This window comes from Micromesistius poutassou (genome assembly GCF_964030765.1).
Source record: "Micromesistius poutassou genome assembly, chromosome: 8".
NCBI classification, from domain to species: Eukaryota; Metazoa; Chordata; class Actinopteri; order Gadiformes; family Gadidae; genus Micromesistius; species Micromesistius poutassou.
Genome location: NC_140278.1, coordinates 2,024,534 through 2,043,447, shown reverse-complemented (window position 1 = coordinate 2,043,447; position 18,914 = coordinate 2,024,534). Strand labels below are relative to the sequence as shown.

The 18,914-nt window shown below is 46.2% G+C and overlaps 2 protein-coding genes across 3 annotated transcripts; one reads left to right on the top strand and one right to left on the bottom strand.

The window, feature by feature from the left end:
• The first annotated feature begins 191 nt into the window (after nt 1-191).
• On the top strand, nt 192-2,877 carry ltap1 (lipid transport auxiliary protein 1). Of its 2 annotated transcripts, none has more exons than XM_084471314.1 (7): nt 192-380; nt 900-1,001; nt 1,148-1,256; nt 1,371-1,424; nt 1,543-1,709; nt 1,827-1,885; nt 2,000-2,877. In XM_084471314.1, the coding sequence occupies exons 1-7, from the start codon at nt 318-320 to the stop codon at nt 2,199-2,201; spliced, it is 756 nt and encodes a 251-aa protein (XP_084327440.1). In that variant the 5' UTR covers nt 192-317; the 3' UTR covers nt 2,202-2,877. The 2 variants fall into 2 exon arrangements, with proteins under 2 accessions (XP_084327440.1, XP_084327439.1); XM_084471313.1 differs by having other exon boundaries at nt 1,982-2,856.
• Nucleotides 2,878-3,551: 674 nt separating this feature from the next.
• tuft1a (tuftelin 1a) lies at nt 3,552-15,569 on the bottom strand. The gene is made up of 12 exons (XM_084472279.1): nt 15,308-15,569; nt 10,080-10,157; nt 8,697-8,798; nt 8,458-8,544; nt 8,156-8,206; nt 7,964-8,056; nt 6,799-6,906; nt 6,260-6,474; nt 5,512-5,617; nt 5,328-5,411; nt 4,874-4,968; nt 3,552-4,686 (listed from the first exon to the last, which is right to left on the bottom strand). Exons 1-12 carry the CDS (start codon nt 15,368-15,370, stop codon nt 4,614-4,616), a joined length of 1,155 nt encoding a protein of 384 aa, XP_084328405.1. The 5' UTR covers nt 15,371-15,569; the 3' UTR covers nt 3,552-4,613.
• Between the last annotated feature and the right edge of the window lie 3,345 nt (nt 15,570-18,914).

The window sequence follows — 18,914 nt, the reverse complement described above, 5'->3', positions numbered from 1 at the left end:
TGAAATGTAAGCTATATTCATTTTCCCCATTAACCAATGCTGTCGGCAAACACATAATTCCTAGTTAGTGTATGGGCCAAATTGGAAAGGTATCCTTCGTCATTGTCATTCACACAGCAGTGATTCGGGTGGTATTTGGTCAGCAGGTGGCAGCAGAGACGCGGAAGTGTAGCACGTGTCACGTGATTACCCCGGATGTCAACAACGGATGTCGGGCGATGTTTTTGTAATTTAGTAACATTTCATTGTTTTAAACGTGGTTGATATGAAAGCATAGCGGTTATTTAAGTTTGTAGATCTAAAGGAAGGATTTGAAAATGCGCCCTGACTCGCCTCTGTCCAGCGTCAACGTAGTGCTGGTGATGGCCTATGGAAGTCTGGTGAGTCAAACAAGTGCACAGACAGAAACCATCCGTACAATAAGTTCAAGTCATGTTTTCAATCTTGAGTGCATACAAGCAGTTGTGGTATCTCATGAGTGTAATCTGCAATAGCACCGCCACGTGCCTCAGGATGTAGAACGGGTTAACTTGTAATCAGAAGGTTGCCAGTTCGATCCCCGGCTCCTCCTCGCTGGGTGCCGAGGTGTCCCTGAGCAGCCAGACACCCGCACTGCTCCCGACGAGCCGGCTGTCGCCTTGCGTGGTGGACTCGGTGGTGTGTGAATGTGTGCATGAATGGGTAAATGTTAGACAATATTGTAACGTGATTTGAGTGTCCACTGGTTAGAAACGAGCTGTGTAAATGCAGTCCCTTTACCAATCAGCTCCCTAAAGGCTTCACCTGTAACACCCCGTATGCTTGGCTGCCCTCAGCATCATCACACAGATTTACACTCCGGGTTAATATGTTGGATACTTAATCATAAACTGCTACCCTATTTCATGCTTTTCCTCGAGGTGTTTGTTCTGCTGTTCATCTTGGTGAAGAGGCAAGTCATGAGGTTTGCTATGAAGACTCGGAGAGGACCGCACGTTCCTCTGGGTCATAACGCGCCAAAGGTAACGCCAACCGCCACCATGTCTAACTATGTAATATTATATGTATAATCCCTTTAATTCATCGTATTATGTAGCCCTATGTGTAGTTAGTATGCCGGTTAAATGCTGGTTTGACAATGTGTGTATTGACAAGTGGCGCATTACAGGATCTGAGGCAGGAAATAGACGCCAAACTAAATAAAGTACAGAAAATTCAGTTCGAACCTCGTCTGATTTCTCCTGACGATGAGCGACTAAAATACAGAGGACAAAATGGTGAGTATCCTCTCTCTCTCTCGCTCTCTCTCTCTCTGGGTAGCGACCAATAACCTCTTTGTGTTCTTATTCCAGTGTATCCTATGTTACTAGAGCACTCTTTGTGTGTTGCAGGTTGCTATGACTACATCTACCGGATGAGGGCACTGGATGCCATCAGAGATGCCGGTGAGGCGTTCTCATCCACACTAGTGTTGTTCTTTCCTGCTTCAGATGCACCAGTGGTTTGTGTCGGTGATGCATTGCTGTCCCCTCACTTTATGGTTGCTTTCTGATTGGTGGGTAGATTTCCCCTTCCATGAGCTGGGCGGTACGTCCACCGCCGTGACGGGGAAGCGCTTCAGGACCTGGCTGCTGGAGCTGCGCAACTCCCACTCCTTCTTCTGCAGCACCAACCGGCCCCTCATCGACAGGGTGCTGGAGGGATACAACTGTGCGCGCCACGGCCCAGAGGTCACTGCTCCTTCACTGCACATCAGACATTGTGGATTGTGTGGGTGTTTTGGGTGGGAATGTCGTTTCATGTGCTCGCTCACCTTTCTGCTCCGTGTCCGTGGTTCTCCTCCACAGGAGTTTGGCCAGGCAGAGTATTTAAAATACCAGGAGGCTCTTACTGAACTGGCCTCAGTGTGAGTAACCGCAGCCGTCCTACACTAACTCCGTACTCCCTCATGGATTCATTCAATTTCATTATATTTTCCGTGTCATTCTCGTCTTCATCTCAGTGTGAAGTCCTTTGCCAGTTGCAGCACTCTGAACCTGGACCACCAGTCTGCGGCACGGGACCTGAGCTACAGCCCCGAGCCCACGAACTCTGACCCCCCGACCCAGAGCAGCGCCCACATGGCGCCGGGGGTCCACCAGCAGCGCAGCAAGCTGCCCAAGCACTTCCTGGAGCTGAAGAGCTTCAAGGACAACTACAACGCGCTGGAAAGTGTGCCCTGAACGGAACTCTGTTTGACCCCTCCTGTGGCGGACCCTGGGAGGTCAGAGGTCAACGTTGTAGCGAGCTACTTTTTAGATGAAAGTGCCTATTGGTCAGGAGACGGAGACACAGGATGCGCACCTTTGGTGGAAGGTATTACTACTGCCTTAGTGAACTACTGTGGGGGGGCGACCCTTCATGGTGTTAATACAGCCTTATAGTATTAATACACCACTCCTGGTTTGAACTAAACGTTGCACTGCAGTTCACTGATAAGGTTCTGTTTACATTAACTTAACTTAGTATTATTGTTATGATGTGTGAACCGAATAGATGGTGTGTATGAATATTTAGCCAAACAAAAATATTATGCAATGCTATAAGACAATCAGTGTTAAATGCATCCAAAAATCTTGCAGAAATGTTCCGTTGCAACTTCATGAAAGCTTGCTTGCTCTGGATTGCCTGTAGACAGTTACACTTAAGCACTTAAAGCAGCATATCCCTGTGTAATTGCTGTCACTGTCAATATTTTTCAAAACTCTGAAAAAAAGCTTGGCTGCAATTCAAATGACATATTCTGTGTTTGTGTTGCCCTTAGCGTTAATATTTCAAAAGCCATAACAAAGCCAATGATTTATTTTTAGATAAAATGCTTCTCATTCTCTTCTCACAGCGTAATTTTATCGATGTGCATACTGCATCTCGTGTGTGTGTGTGTGTGTGTGTGTGTGTGTGTGTGTGTGTGTGTGTGTGTGTGTGTGTGTGTGTGTGTGTGTGTGTGTGTGTGTGTGTGTGTGTGTGTGTGTGTGTGTGTGTGAGCTTGAAGACCAATGTGTCAAACTGGTGTTCAGATATGGACTGTCAACTGACTAATTGGTTTCTTTGGGAATCCTGTTCAAATAAATGGTATACAGGAATATATTATTTATGTTGTGATTATGTAAGTCGTGCTTAAAGCTTAATTAATAAAGGTTTACAAAAATACTCATGTACCATATGCAAAGGAACTGTGAAATGTTACATTGTGTTTCCAAATACTTGCGTTCCCCTATGCTGAAGTTGCTGCTTGCGAATATTCCTATACTTTCTCTGCTAATTAAAACAACTGTAAAGTTTATATTCCAAGTCCCCTTCCTGAATTGTGTCAGCCCAACAACTTGGGTCCCAAAACACCAATTGACTGACATGTCATCGTTGCACTAAACAGACCACAATGAGCCTGTCTCAGAATGCAAAGCATGGAGTGACCACACGAGGGAGTGCTCTCTTAAGAGTCACTGTCCTCGGCACTGAGGAAGTAGGCCAATGGGATTCGTTTTTATTTGTTTTTATTTTATCAAACATAACAAGTAAAAGAGAATGCACACAAAATGTCCTATCACAAACTACAAAAGCTGTCTTTTCTATAAATATATTTATAAAGAGAAAATGCTCACAGTCACATTTGTTAGAAGTCTGAAGTGAAATCACATAAATAAAAACTAAGTATAGATATATACATATACATCAGCTCTGATAGAAAACTTCAGGAATTTGATTGCAAATATCACCAAATCTTTAGTAGTTGAAATGTTCTTGCTAAAAGTCAGATAATTAGCGCGTCAATGTCATCTTACTTCTGCTTACTACTAACAATGCAATAAAGTGCCTTGCGTTGGGCTTTAAAAGGGTTTCTATCAAAATAATAAAATGGTGAGCTGGATCATTTGAGTCGGTCAGCATTGGAGACATTGGAGACATTGGAGACAGGTCCAACAGTGAGATGGTTCCCTCAGGCTACAGACTACGGTCAGTAAGGTGAGCGCATAAGGACTTCATAGACGATCACGTCTCCCTCCTACGAGTGGCGCTAGTTCCTTACAAAAGGAGTTGTCGTGTGGAGGATCTTGCATGTAGACAAATATTGGCTTAAGTTATTGGTGTAAAAAAAAAACAATACAATATCTACCTAGGCCCCATGGTCCCCGGTCTACCTACATGTCTACATGTGAGTCTGCACTATGCTGCAGTTAAACAGTTGAATGTAAGTGCTTTTGCAGTGTCACATCACGCCCCTTTCTTCAACAGATCCTTCATTCTTTGTGCACAACAACAAAAACAAAAATGTCTCAACCAAGAGAACAATGAAATAAACATATTCAGTCTAATGCAAGACCGTTAATACAGAACAGATATTTAACAGAAGAACACTGAACCGACATTTTGTACCTATTCCAATCAGTCTCACCCTGTCGCCCAGAGCGCATGAGAGTGTGTGTGTTTGGTGTATGTACTGATGTTGTAATATTACGGGCACTAGTGTGAGGGGCATAGAGGGCGTTATCAGTTGTTAGGCGTTTGTTAGCTGCTGTGAACCCATTGGTTCTCCTTCACTCAGTACCCTCTGCATTCAGCCTCTGATCTTCATGATTTTGATGAACCCTCCGCATTCAGGACCTGATCTCGATGATTTTCATGAAGGGCAGTGGTTTGCTGGATGAAGTGGTTGGCTTGATGGGCTTGCTGTTGGGGGGGGGAAATATAATATGTTGTTTTAAGAATTGTAGAATGAATTAAAATAATACAATTATAGAGTTATGTTTGCCAATGTCAATGTGTGTGTGTGTGTGTGTGTGTGTGTGTGTGTGTGTGTGTGTGTGTGTGTGTGTTAGTGAGTTAATTTAGGGTAAAAATGTGAGCGTGAGCTAACCTGTATACTATCCTGGAGTTGTGTTCTGTTGAGAGATATGCATTTGACCTTTGCTCTCCCAGGAAGTAATCCATCTGGTCATGCATCTCCCGGTTCTAGACCCAGCACAGGACCAAAGGTGGATTCACATTTAATAATCACAACAGAGTCCATTTTAAAGGTTAACTAGTCACATGCATTTTGATTTGAATAAATAAAACAAATCAACAACAAATAAATATCCAAATGTGAATAAAACAGCAGAAAACAATGTTTAATGTACACATGTCTGAACAAGGGAACAGACATGGGGCGGCGGTGTATTGCAGATACATATAAATAATAAGTACGGCACAGGGTGTCTAGAGGTCCTTATACGTCTCACAACAGTTTGCACGAGGGCCCTGTTTGCAGTTCTTAAAAGAGCCATGGCTGACAACAGGGTCCTCCTCTTTTATCAATATCGGTATCTCACCTCTGCTTCCAGGAACGCCACCTTCTCCTCCAGCTGTTTGATGACGCGCTCTCGCTCCTGGATCAGCATGCGGGAGTTCTGGAGCTGTGGTTGAAACACGCACACACACACACACACGTTCAGTCCGTAATCCCTGAGCAAACAGAGATAGAGGGTACGTGAATTTTACACACTGAAACCGTACCTGCTCAATCATGTGTCGCACTTTCCTTTGCTGGCACTTCAGCATGTCATCCAGATGGTGTATCTTCTCCTTCAGGACGGCCACCTCTTTCTCCAACTGCTCAGCCCTACACAACACACACACACACACACACACACACACACACACACACACACACACACACAGACACAGACACGCACACACACACACACACACACACACACACACACACACACACACACACACACAGACACACACACGCACTGTGGTTACACTACCGGTCATTCTTGTGATATTGATGTTAATTTCTTGATGTATTGATTGCATGGGATCTTGAGTTAAGTAGAAACATAAGTAAATAAGACAAAACAGAGCATGCTGAGGACCCTGTGCTCCTCACCTCCTCCCGTCCCTCTGGCCCTCCTCCCTCCTGCTCCTCACCTCCTCCCGTCCCTCTGGCCCTCCTCCCTCCTGCTCCTCACCTCCTCCCGTCCCTCTGGCCCTCCTCCCTCCTGCTCCTCACCTCCTCCCGTCCCTCTGGCCCTCCTCCCTCCTGCTCCTCACCTCCTCCCGTCCCTCTGGCCCTCCTCCCTCCTGCTCCTCACCTCCTCCCGTCCCTCTGGCCCTCCTCCCTCCTGCTCCTCACCTCCTCCCGTCCCTCTGGCCCTCCTCCCTCCTGCTCCTCACCTCCTCCCGTCCCTCTGGCCCTCCTCCCTCCTGCTCCTCACCTCCTCCCGTCCCTCTGGCCCTCCTCCCTCCTGCTCCTCACCTCCTCCCGTCCCTCTGGCCCTCCTCCCTCACGCGGCGCAGCTCCTCCTCGCGGCCCCGGATGGAGTCCCTCAGGGAGGCGCTCTCTAGCTCCATGCCCCCCAGCAGCCTCTGCAGGTCCTCCAGACGCACGTCCCTCCTCTCCCCGTCCTCCTCCGCCTGCTGCAGTTTGTCCGTCTGCTCGCCCAGACGCTGCTGCAGCTCCCTGCCCTCCGCCTGCCAGAGGGGGAGACGTGATACACACACGTCTCTCAATGTCACTGTCAGCCTGGCATTTTGTGCTTCATTGCCGTGTAATCTGCTTTTGCTCATCCTGTTACACCCTTTGTAATACCGTGTGTGTGTGTGTGTGTGTGTGTGTGTGTGTGTGTGTGTGTGTGTGTGTGTTTTTTTGTACATGTGATCATGGGTGTTTGTTTGTGTGTGTGTGTGTGTGTGTGTGTGTGTGTGTGTGTGTGTGTGTGTGTGTGTCTATGTGTGTGAGAGTGTTTGTGTGTGTGTGTGTGTGTGTGTGTGTGTGTGTGTGTGTGTGTGTGTTACCTGAAGCCTCTCTCTCTCCTCCTGGTGTTTCCTCTCAGCGTCCTGCAGCTGTGCGTACAGACGTCTGCTGACCTCCCTCATGTTGTCTCGTTCACCTTCATCTCCCTCCTGAGACACACACACACACACACACACACACACACACCGCAGGATGTTAATAAAGTGTAATCTAATCTAATGGTATCTAATGAGACCAGGGAACAGAGTGAGTGGTGGAGGAGATCCCCTAACATGAAGTGTGGTCATAACGAAACTGATGCTCTAATGGGAAGGGGGAATCCAGCCAGTTACTGGAACTAGAGAGGAACGAGGGCGAGTTAGAGAGAGAGAGAGAGAGACAGAGAGAGAGAGAGAGAGAGAGAGAGAGAGACAGAGACAGAGACAGAGAGAGAGAGAGAGAGAGAGAGGGAGCGAGACAGACAGACAGACAGAGAGGAAGGAATATATCCACAACATGCACTAAAGAGTGGGTTTTGAATGTTTTTATGTGTGTCAGTTGAAGAGTTGGCCCATAGCCATGCCCCTTAGGGCCCTACCTACTATCACTCACTGAGCTAATCTGCAGTTGGCTCTGGATGGAAATGATGGTTGTGATTCTAGATGCTACTATGATAAGAGGCTGGACTCCACTACAACTTTATGATGATGATACTGTTGACATGCTTACAGCACAAGCTGCTAAACACACTTGGCAGAGGAACAACGGACCAAGCTGTTTGGTGACAAAAAACAACATCTGTGGAATGCTGGGAACAATAGGGAGTGTGTCCCAAGACTCCCGCTAACAATCGTGCAGGAACAGCCTGTTCTGGAACAGCCTTTCCCTCTCATGCGCACCCTGGGGTGCAATATGCATTCTTCCAGACTGCCGTCATTGTAACCCCTTTCTTCACACTCTCCAATAGATGCACTGCTCTGAGCGAGGGTGGACTGGATTCTATTGTACTACTGTGCGTTTACACTGGTAGCCTGATATTATCCAGACAACCCACCCTCCCCCTCCACCTGCACCTCCCCCCCCCACACACAAACATTACACACACACACACACACACACACACACACACACACACACAGAAAAACACACACACACACACACACACACACACACACACACACACACACACACACACACACACAGTGGTGCGTGTGGGGCCCAGCTCACCTGGCGGTCGTTCCGGGCCCCGCCCTGGAGGTCCACTGGGCTGCTCTTTCTGCCCGTGCTGCTGCTGCTGCTCTTCTGTCCAGGGAAGTAGAACTGGATGGACAGAAGAGAACCACGAGGTGAGAGGATAAAGGTGAGGGCTGTAGATAAGGAGCCAGGGGGAACAATGATCTTCACATATCCAGGACTTACTTTGGTCTTGGACGCCATCTGTTCCCGCAGGTTCTTCAGGCAGTATCTCACCTGAGGGAAACAGCCATGAGTATTCTAAAGATGACACTACTGTAGTGTACACTGTAGACTCTACTCAAATCGAGTCTCATTGGGTTTTACATTCTGGCAGTGAACGCATTGAATATACAAATGTCTGCCCCCGTCATCTCCAACACATGAAGAGAAGGACCAAGACGCACGCACGGCCCGCACGTCAGCCACGCAAATGATGGAGAAAGAGGGAAATAAACCAGGGAGTGTCTGCCTGTACGGGGCCTCACCTCCTGGATGTGAGACACCTCTTCCGACAGCATGTTCAGGTTCTCCTGGTGTCTCTGCTGCTCCTCCTTACGAGCCTCCAGGTACACCTGGAACACAGACACCCCGCGTTACCACGGCTCGCTCGTTCGCTCGCTCTCTCTCTCTCCGTTTCTCAAACACATGCACACATGATCGCACAAAGAAAAAATATGCATTTTGATCCTTAAGTGTGAGTGTAATCGTTTTGATTACACCATACCTTTATCACTTCAACCTTCTCGTCAACAGGTTTGATTGGCTCAGAGCTCGGAGTGGTATTCTCATAGGCCGGTTGGACAAGGGCGAAGGCTCTTCCGATTGGCTGGAGAGCGGGAGGAGAGGGGTTTAGGGAGTGGCAGATGCAGAGCTGCGTGATGGCTGTGGGTGGAGTTCAACACATTCATCCATCATGAGATCATGACTCGGCTTGATAAGGTGCTGGGGGAGTCTTTGACCAGATGATGATGGTGTGTGTGTGTGTGTGTGTGTGTGTTCATGTGTGCATGTGTGTATAATAATAAGAGGAACACACTACATTGCATCATTATGTAATGTTGAGCAACCAATCAACATCTGGTACTTCTGTGGAACTGGCAGCCAGTCATAACCATTGAGGGTTAAGGGGGAGGGGCCCAGAGACACGCACTGGGACGGAGAGAAGGGGAGGGCAGGGGGAGAGAGGGGGAGGGCAGGGGGATAGAGGGGGAGGGCAGGGGGATAGAGGGGGAGGGCAGGGGGAGAGAGGGGGAGGGCAGGGGGAGAGAGGGGGAGGGCAGGGGGATAGAGGGGGAGGGCAGGGGGAGAGGAGGGGGATATGGGAGGGAGATAGGGGGAGGGCAGGGGGAGATGGGAGGGGGAGGGCAGGGGGAGAGAGGGGGAGATGGGGGGGAGGGCAGGGGGAGAGAGGGGGAGGGCAGGGGGCAGTAGTTATACAACACGGCGCTCAGTCCCTTCAGAGTTGTGGGAATTCAGCAGAATTCAGCAACAAACGGAAAGCCTGTGACGTGTTCAAAGTTGTTTATGTTTGTGTCAGTCTTTCTGTGTGTGTGTGTGTGTGTGTGTGTGTGTGTGTGCTGTTTTTCCTTTGGGTGGGTCTATCTATGTGACAAAAATCTGCACTGCAGTATATTCCTCACCTGCTAATCGTGCTGTTCTAGTGTAATGAAATACACCTGTTTGATTGTACTTCCCAGTAGAACTTTGATAAATGACACAAGAACAATGTGTGCCCCAGTCCTTGTCTTTGACCATTCGATGCAGGCAGAACATTACCATTAACAATGACTGAGGCACGCCTTTCTTACTTAGAAGTGTATTTGTATTTCTCAAGGAAAAATTAAATATAATGTCAAAGAAAACTTTCATTTAAATAAAAATTAATGGCAAACCATACTATTAATTTCTACCATTTCTAACAAACTGTTGTGTATGAGTATATGTGTGTGTGTGTGTGTGTGTGTGTGTGTGTGTGTGTGTGTGTGTGTGTGTGTGTGTGTGTGTATGTGTATGTGTATATGTGTGTGTGTGTGTGTGTGTGTGTGTGTGTGTGTGTGTGTGTGTGTGTGTGTGTGTGTGTGTGTGTGTGTGTGTGTGTGGTCCCTACCTTCCCTCTGGGCTGCCCGTGGCTCTTCACCGATGGACTCTGGTCGAGCAGCGTCAGGCGCAGTCTCCTGCAACCCTCCTGCAGGGAAGCAGCGATGAGAACGAGTCTCAAAAGAGACGGCTAAGAGGAGCGACTTGAGAGGAGGACTTCTGTGACTGTGAGGGCGACTGGACGGGACTCAAATAGCAGGAGCCTCTGAGTCATACTCACAGGACGAGAGAGAGACAGGGAGAGCGAGAGACCGAGGCCGAGAGAGAGAGAGAGAAAGAGAAAGAGAAAGAGACCGAGACCGAGAGAAAGAGAGAAGGACACTGTTGAAGTGTGAGGCTCCAAATGACAGGGTGGGAGAGCGTGTTATGGAGGAAAAGGGAAACTTATGTCCTTTTTTTTCAGAAAAGAGCCATACTGTTTGGTTTAGCGTGTGTGCGTCATCAGGGGCTTTCAGGGGATCCTCCCCAGATGTGCACAGCCCACTCTGGGCGCAGGCTGGGATTCTGGGAAAGTGTCCAGGAAGTCTGAACACAAGCCAGACTTAACGTTTCCATTGCAACCAAGTCTCACAGTAGCTGTAGAGTATCTGGCACATGCACACAAAATACATAGAGGAGGAGGTGGGGGGGGGGGGGGGGGGGGACAAAATAACAATGCAGACCCACAAAGCATCCACACTCTGTAAGTGGCCCATGCGCAGGGTTTCCCCGAGGTCCCCATGACTGGAACATAGGGGCGGTGACTGGGTGTGTCTCACAGCACAGGGACGCCGGTCATTACCAAAACACAAATGTGAGTGTGTGTGTGTGTGTGTGTGTGTGTGGGGGGGGGTGTGTGTGTGTGTGTGTGTGTGTGTGTGTGTGGGTGTGGGTGGGTGTGTGTGTGTGTGTTTGTCCGCTGAAAATTCTTCCCTTTCCAAGGAATGGGATGGTCGAGGCAATTACATAGCAGTTTCGTCCTACCATCCTGCATATCTAATGTATCGTTGTGTGTCTCCCATTCTGCATGGCTGGGCCCCCCCGTCTCCACCATGGCCCTACAGACATGCAAGACCTGTTGCAGCTCTGCAGTGACAAGATGGATTTATAGCCTAAACACTGTTTAGCGACTGTACACTCACACATAGCAGACATGACATGCTGACAAAGAAATGAAATGCTGAGACACAGAGACACACTCACTTAGTCTGCTGTCACTGCTCGTAACATTGTGTCGGGATTTGTGTCTATTAGTGTCATGGCTGTCTCGGTGTGTATGTGCATGCATGTCAACTGTGGCTGGTAAGGATTATTTTTGTTCTTAACCCGTTATCCTTCGGTAACTAATAGTTAATAAACGGCAGCTGCTTTGCTTTTAGCACATAAAACACAGCCTTTATACCTTTCAAAGCCTGCATTGTGTAAAGTAAAGTATGCTCTCAAACCAATATGAACTAGTGTCCTTATGTGGGGAAAGAAACAGGTTTGTTTTGTGCGTAACACAAGAAGAAAACAACTGCCGGGCCGGTATGTAAAATGGCAGGCGGGGTATAAAATGGCAGGCTGGTTCCAGGTGAAGTACAACCTGCTGGTGTAGAAGAGTCAACACGCTGAGCGGAGGACACAGAGCGCTGTGGCGGTGGAGGAGGGGCCAGGAGGAGGCGCCCAAAAGGTAAGAGGCGGATGAGGGCACATTGTTTCATGGATGACCGATAATGGCTGTCTCTGTTTGGCTCATGGAGACCAGGGGTAACCGCTAGAGGGATAGAGCGCTGAAGGGACGGGCCGGGAGTCCAGGCCCCGCACACTGAGGTGGTTGTTAAGAAAGAATGCCATTTTAAACCAGTTCCCTGGCCCTTTAACGTGAGGACAAAGGCTGTCCTAATCCATGCTTCAATATGGATCCTCACACGCAAGGCTCTCTCTCTCTCTCTCTCTCTCTCTCTCTCTCTCTCTCTCTCTCTCTCTCTCTCTCTCTCTCTCTCTCTCTCTCTCTCTCTCTCTCTCTATCTAATACCTGCACGCACACACACACACACACACACACACACACACACACACACACACACACACACACACACACACACACACACACACACACACACTGCTGTCTCTACTTCCTTCAAAGACAATCTGTAATACTAGACATCCACAGGGTACACACACAAAGTGAGCCGTGATACGTGGCCACAGAGATGCAGGCGTGCGTGCACACACACACACACACGCACACACGCACAGTCCAAAATACATACGCACACAAAAGATTGTGAACAAAGCATATAAATTCACTGTGTGACATTCCGGAAAACAGGTGTAATCTGATGCTAAGTGCATCCAGTCCCGCCGATGGACCTATGGGGAGAGGGAACCAGTGGTCACTAGACGTCAGGCTCCAGGCCTCAGGACCATAAAGTTGTTGTTCTCCACTATGTTGTTCTCCATGGCTTCAAGATGGCTGCCAGCCTCTCCGTTCTTGACTTTCTAGCTAACTGGACAGCAGGTAGAATTGGCAAGCACAGATGCCAAACATGTTCTCGATGAGTTTATGAGGTTTAAGAATGTGGTTGTTCAGCCATCAGGGTTCATAGTTTCATAAAGTAGATGATTCTCTGTTGCTTATGATTACAGAACATTACATAACATTTTTATGAGTGTGTGTGTGTGTGTGTGTGTGTGTGTGTGTGTGTGTGTGTGTGTGTGTGTGTGTGTGTGTGTGTGTGTGTGTGTGTGTGTGTGTTTATCTGTGCAGACACAAACACATTGCCACTACAAATCTCAAGTCAAAATGGCTCAAGTCTCAGAGTCAGAGGCTCCTGAGCCGAGCTGTGCACAAGTCTCTGCTGGATCCCGGCTGGCAGTTCACAGTATGTTCAACAGAGACAGTACAGGGAATGCTCAGATTGTATTCGTAGTAAGGCTGCTCAATGATTAAATTATTAACTGTAATAAACAACGTCTCATTGCTGATCCACCCATGGCCGGATAGGGAAGTGTGCGTTGTTAATTTGAGGTTTTGCTGGGATTGCGTCACTGTATCACAATGTTCATCAGGTGACAGCCCTGGCCTTGAGTCACGGAGGTCAGCGTAGTCATCAGAGATTCTTCTCACATTCTTCAGTTGGTCACAACTAGTAAAATTAGATATTGACTACTATTAATATTGCTTAATTTCCAACAAATGAGTTCTGTCATACAACTCATGACCCTGGCTGTGATACAGAGTGTTTGGTATATTTCTGGACATAGATGGATGCATGGTATGCTTGGCTCATTCTACGACCAGTGACACTAACACTGCTTCTCAGGATCAGGGGGACATTAGCCAAAGGTCAGACACTTGCACTGTCTGGAAGGATGAATGCGGCTCTATGTGTTAACATTCTGGAAAACCACTTGAGGCTGAGAAATATGTGCCACAAGCCTTTTTCTTGTGTAATTGAATGCTGAGTATGTCACCAATTCTTCTTTTATCAAAAGCTCCCCCTCTGTAACTAGATAACATTGTTTGTTTTGATGGCAGAACAACAGTTACCTTGCTTTGTCTTGTAACTCAAAAAACACAAACAGAAACTAAGCCCAAAGGATTGTTTTCAATGTGTGCAGCTTGGGACCGTGTCCGGATACAAAACACATACCTTCTCCTTATACACAGATTCTTTCATTGTACATTTGTGCATTAAGTCCATTTATATATTCAATATATATTTGTTGTTTTTCTTTTCATTATGATTTACCTGGATAACCAATAATTCCTTGTTCCATTCTATTTTAATTCTAGACATGATAATGTTTTGTCACCCTTACGAGCAATAACGATTATTGTCACACCTTTGAAAGGGAATGACTTTTACTCTTTAATAGGTTTAGTGCGTCATGTGGTGTTTGCTTACACCATAATGTAATATTGACGAGGAAATATCCCGACTTCTTCAGAATCCTTTCATGGTGCCTGTGAGGTGCGAACCTTGATCCTTCTGGAGGTTTGACAATCTGCTGAGACAACAGCGGACTGCTGATAGCCCATCTGACACACATGCTCACTCCCTACATCACACTTCTCCTTCTCAGACACAAAGACTAAGCTCACCGATCGTATTTTTTATGGTCACTTTACGCCACATCCATTAGTCAGCCGTTATTGTCTTCTTGACAGGCAGATAGTGGACCCAGCCAGGGGGGTGATCAGGTGAAAGTGCCATGTTGCATGGCAACGGCATCAACATGATGGCCAATGAACAGATAGGCTTTTCCAGAGCAGGTGAATGATTAACCCTCTAGAGCAGGAGATAATAGGGTGCCACACTGCAGGCACGCACACATCCAGACGACTGAGTCCCTGTGAGGGAAGTCTGGGTTTAACTCCAGGTTTAACTCCAGGTTTAACTCCAGGTTTACCCCGTCCCACAGATGGTGCAGGGGGTAGCGTACTGCAGCGGGCGGTCCTAAGCCCATTCCGTTAGTTAGCCTTCTCTAACTTGTCACAACCACGCCTGTAAGCCCCGTGCTGAAGGCCCCGGTGACAGATGTTATCTGGGCTAATGCTGCGCTGCACCGTGCATCATGTGCGTGTGCTGCATCTGTGTCGGGAGTCACAGGCTAATACTGTAATCAGTTTGGACCGAAGCCAAAGCCCCACAGAGGAGCTAGGGGCCGGTGAAGAGTTAAGCCTGAGGACCTCTGTCAGGACGCGCAGCATGAGACGGACAATACAGATCAGCAGGCAGCAGCACAAGCTGCACTGACCAAAGCTTCTGAATGCATTCAAATTGCAGCTTGGGTTTCCCCAACCAAGTAATTATAAATGTCTATATATTATATATATATATATATATATATATATATATATATATATATATATATATATATATATATATATATATATATATATATATACATATATAAATACCACTATATTTACCACTCATGTAAAATAAATTATATATATATATATATATATATATATATAGCCTATATATATAATTTATTAATAATTTATATATTGTATGGCTTTATTGTTTGCTTCCGTTTAATCATTTCAAAGGAAATCTGATAGTAACCCAGTGCGCTATGCACGTGTACACACACACACACACACACACACACACACACACACACACACACACACACACGCGAGCGCGTCGTTTGCCCTCACTCACTATCTTATATACCAGTACGAATAATTTATTATGCGAAATAATAACTTATTCATGTAAAGTAACACTATCATTAAGGCATTTGAATTGGTTTAAACCTTACCCCAGATTTGTCTTCCTGTCGAATTTCCTCGATCGTACCCATGCTTCTTGTCACTCGGTTCATCTTCGGATATATAATAAAATAAATAACGTAAACAAATAAATAGATAAATAAATAAAGAAAATATATCGTTTTGTTTGAACTTCCGCGTTGTCTTCCCACTCTTTGTTTTCAAGTTAACAAAAAAAGAGCCTTCGGTCCTTCTCTCCTCCACAGTGGCCGCGGCTGTTATCCGTCCACCTGTCTCCTGCGCACGGTTTTGGTTTAGTTCACTCCCCTCTTCTAATGAATTAATAGCGTATTCTCTCGCGACGTCAGCGCGCCGCTTGGAATGTGACTTCAGCCCACAACTCTTCCCAACCCTGGCCCATATCGACACGCCCATATCCGTGACCGAAATGCCAAATAAGGGGAAGTAAAGCCAGGCTTAAGCGCATCCACAGGACGTCCTGAAAAAATGGGACAAAATAGTCCTACGGAACCAGGTGGACAGTTCATTTATACAATAAATGATCAAAATGGAGCCTATTCGTTTTTTTTGTGTTCTTCTTAAATCAAGTTCATGGGAAACGGTAGATTAAATCAACGAGACTAGACATCAACAAATTGGATAACGATGTAATGGTCTGAATGGCTACTTAACAGAGAACAACAGCTGAGCATGACTCACAAGGAATGATGTAATGAATGGAAATAACAATAAACAATATACTATATTTAGGCCCATATATAATAGATATGTACCATTGAGTTAGTGAAGTTAGTTAACTCACTCTTTAGTATGTGGACTATTCTGTGAGCTGCGACGATGAAATACACTATACGTCATATCAGTACACCTGGTCGAGTCAGACATATAATGACATGTTTACGTCATGTTTGCGTCACTGTGCCTGTGTCCCACTCAGACAGACGAGCATAAGCCTATGAGCCAGCAGATTGTTATGGGATTTGATAGTAAGACAGATATTTCAGAGGTACGTGTCAGGTGTCGCCCCCGATATACAGCTGCCTAGACTTTACACGTCTGGGAAAAGTGAGTCACACACACACACACACACACACACACACACACACACACACACACACACCCCAGGCTCGGTCACGCCATTTCTGCGTCGTCTTGACTTGATCCCACACAACCAGCACCACTGCTCTGTGTCTGGCGTAGACACAGACTGTAGAGCAGACTATGTTTACATTACATCTCGTCATTTAGGTGTGTTCTTCCAAGGCAACGTAAAGGTGATGCAGTCAATACAGAAACCCCAAGCTACAGGCGCCACCTCTCTATCAACAACCCCTGGACACAGAGTGCAGAGTAGACAGGATCCCAACACAATCCAATACTAGATGTTATCCTCATATTATTTTTCAGTATTCATGCTAGTCGAGTGCAGTTACGTCTCAAAGATAGTATGTCGCAACAAAGTGCGTTCTAAACTCACCATTAGAGCCTAAAGTGCACACATCACATCAAGTATTACGACTGGACAAAGAGACCTTTTCAGTAATGAAATGTGTTGAATATTAATTATTAAACCAATGGTTCACGGTTCAAAGCTGTGTTTGTTGTACTATATGTGTCTATGACACAGCCTTACTGAAAGTAAGAGTCAGAGACATGAGCGGTATGTCACCTCCTCTACCTCCCTCCCTTAGTTCTGTTTGGAACGACTCTGCTGTCATTCAGCACTAGGGAAGTCATTCCTCACCTTGACGATGCATAGTTCAACAACCCTCCTTTACAATGAACACACCACAATTTGAATCATTATCTTCATGAATACAGTATTCCACAGTATGTATACCAGGTGATACAGTGGGTGAGGACTTTGGCACGAACCTTCCTGCCAAATATGCAGCTGTGTGCATGTTGACACAACTACCGGTTTACGGATATGCTTCACGACGAAGTGAGTGTCGGATTCAGCTGATGGTGGGATGGTAAATAATAAAGGTTATTTGTTACATCATGGCGGAGTGTTTTGTTTGTGACACCAGCAATCAAAATCAGATTTGTATACTATATAGATATTTAGTTATCAGTTATGATGAAGAGGTGGCCTGATGGATGACATACCACACATACCAAAACAAACTAAATAGTCACACCCAGGGAAGGCTTGATTCCAAATATAGATTCAGCATCTTGCTTGGAAAACTGGAATGACGTAGAAACAAATTCCCACTCATGCTAAACCTGTGTGCACACACACCACACACAGTTCATATTCCATTAAAACTGGCACACCTCACAATGTGCTTTGTCTGGCTGGTCCAGTTGGCAAGTATCACCGAGCAATCACTGAATGAAAGTCAAATATTGTTTTTTCTGGACAGGTTTGGTTCTCCTTATACAGCTTTTAGACCAGACAAAGAGAGAAGAAGAGCTGTTCTTCTATTAAAGTAAACCAAACAGAACAACAAATATACTCCAAGAACTCAAGTCCTACATCGCTATGTTTGTGACGATCCTGTGTGCTGCTTTATGTTTTCTAACATAGAGTTAAACAAGATTACACAGTAAGGGTTAGTAATAGGGTCAGGGTTAGTTATGGTTGTCAATAGTGTGTGTGTGTGTGTGTGTGTGTGTGTGTGTGTGTGTGTGTGTGTGCGTGCGTGCGTGCGTGCGTGTGTATTAGTGGGAAGAAGGGCCACTAGAAGTGGCCTCAGTCCCCCTACTGAGATCGGTATTCCAGGAATGTTGGGGTCAGAACAATCTGAATCCCTTGCTTCATTCTCTCACCGTTCTGAGAACAGCAACTAGCATTGCTGACCTGAGGATATAGGCACGTCACACCACACACACTCAGACACACACACACTCACACACATACACACACACACACACACCTGTGTGGACCATCATCCATCTATCTCTACAGTAGAGTATCTATTGAGCTCACATTATACTAAAACATCTTGCTCTAGGTTTTTATAAGTCTTTTTTTTTTTTCAGCAAGTCACTTGTGTAATAAAGTTTCATTGTCTGATGCATGAGTTCTTTGTAATATGCCCTATGTGGCTTGCAACCTCACAACTATGCAGGAATAAAGGGATTAGCTAGCCTGCTTCTATATCTCTTTAGAAATGACGTGCTAGGGTTGATGCAACAAATCAACATCAACTTCCTTTGAATAATTCCATGTGTGCACAAACACAGACAAGATCTACAGCTGCTACAAGAGATAAGGTTCAACAGAAAATAGTGAATGAATAATGATGCAGCATAACAAAAACATTCCGATTTAGCTTTGTAGCTTGTGGTGTATAAACACACCCACCCGCATGCATGCACCACACACACACACACACACACACACACAAAGGCCTGACAATATAGTCCACATGGCTCAACAATCAGAGGAGATCTATGGCTCCCAGCTGGTACCCTGAATGTCAACAGTTATGTAACAGGGCAGAATGCAGAGCCAGACAGACCTTCATTAGAGTTGAAGGTGTGTCTCTATGCGTCTTGTCCACAGTTGAATAACACGCATTATGTCTGACTGGCCCAAAGCCTCACGCCTGAATAATAGCAGTTGGTCTGAAGGGAACCTACGACCTCAGAGAAAAAAACGTTGAGGAACTCTCCTCCTTCACA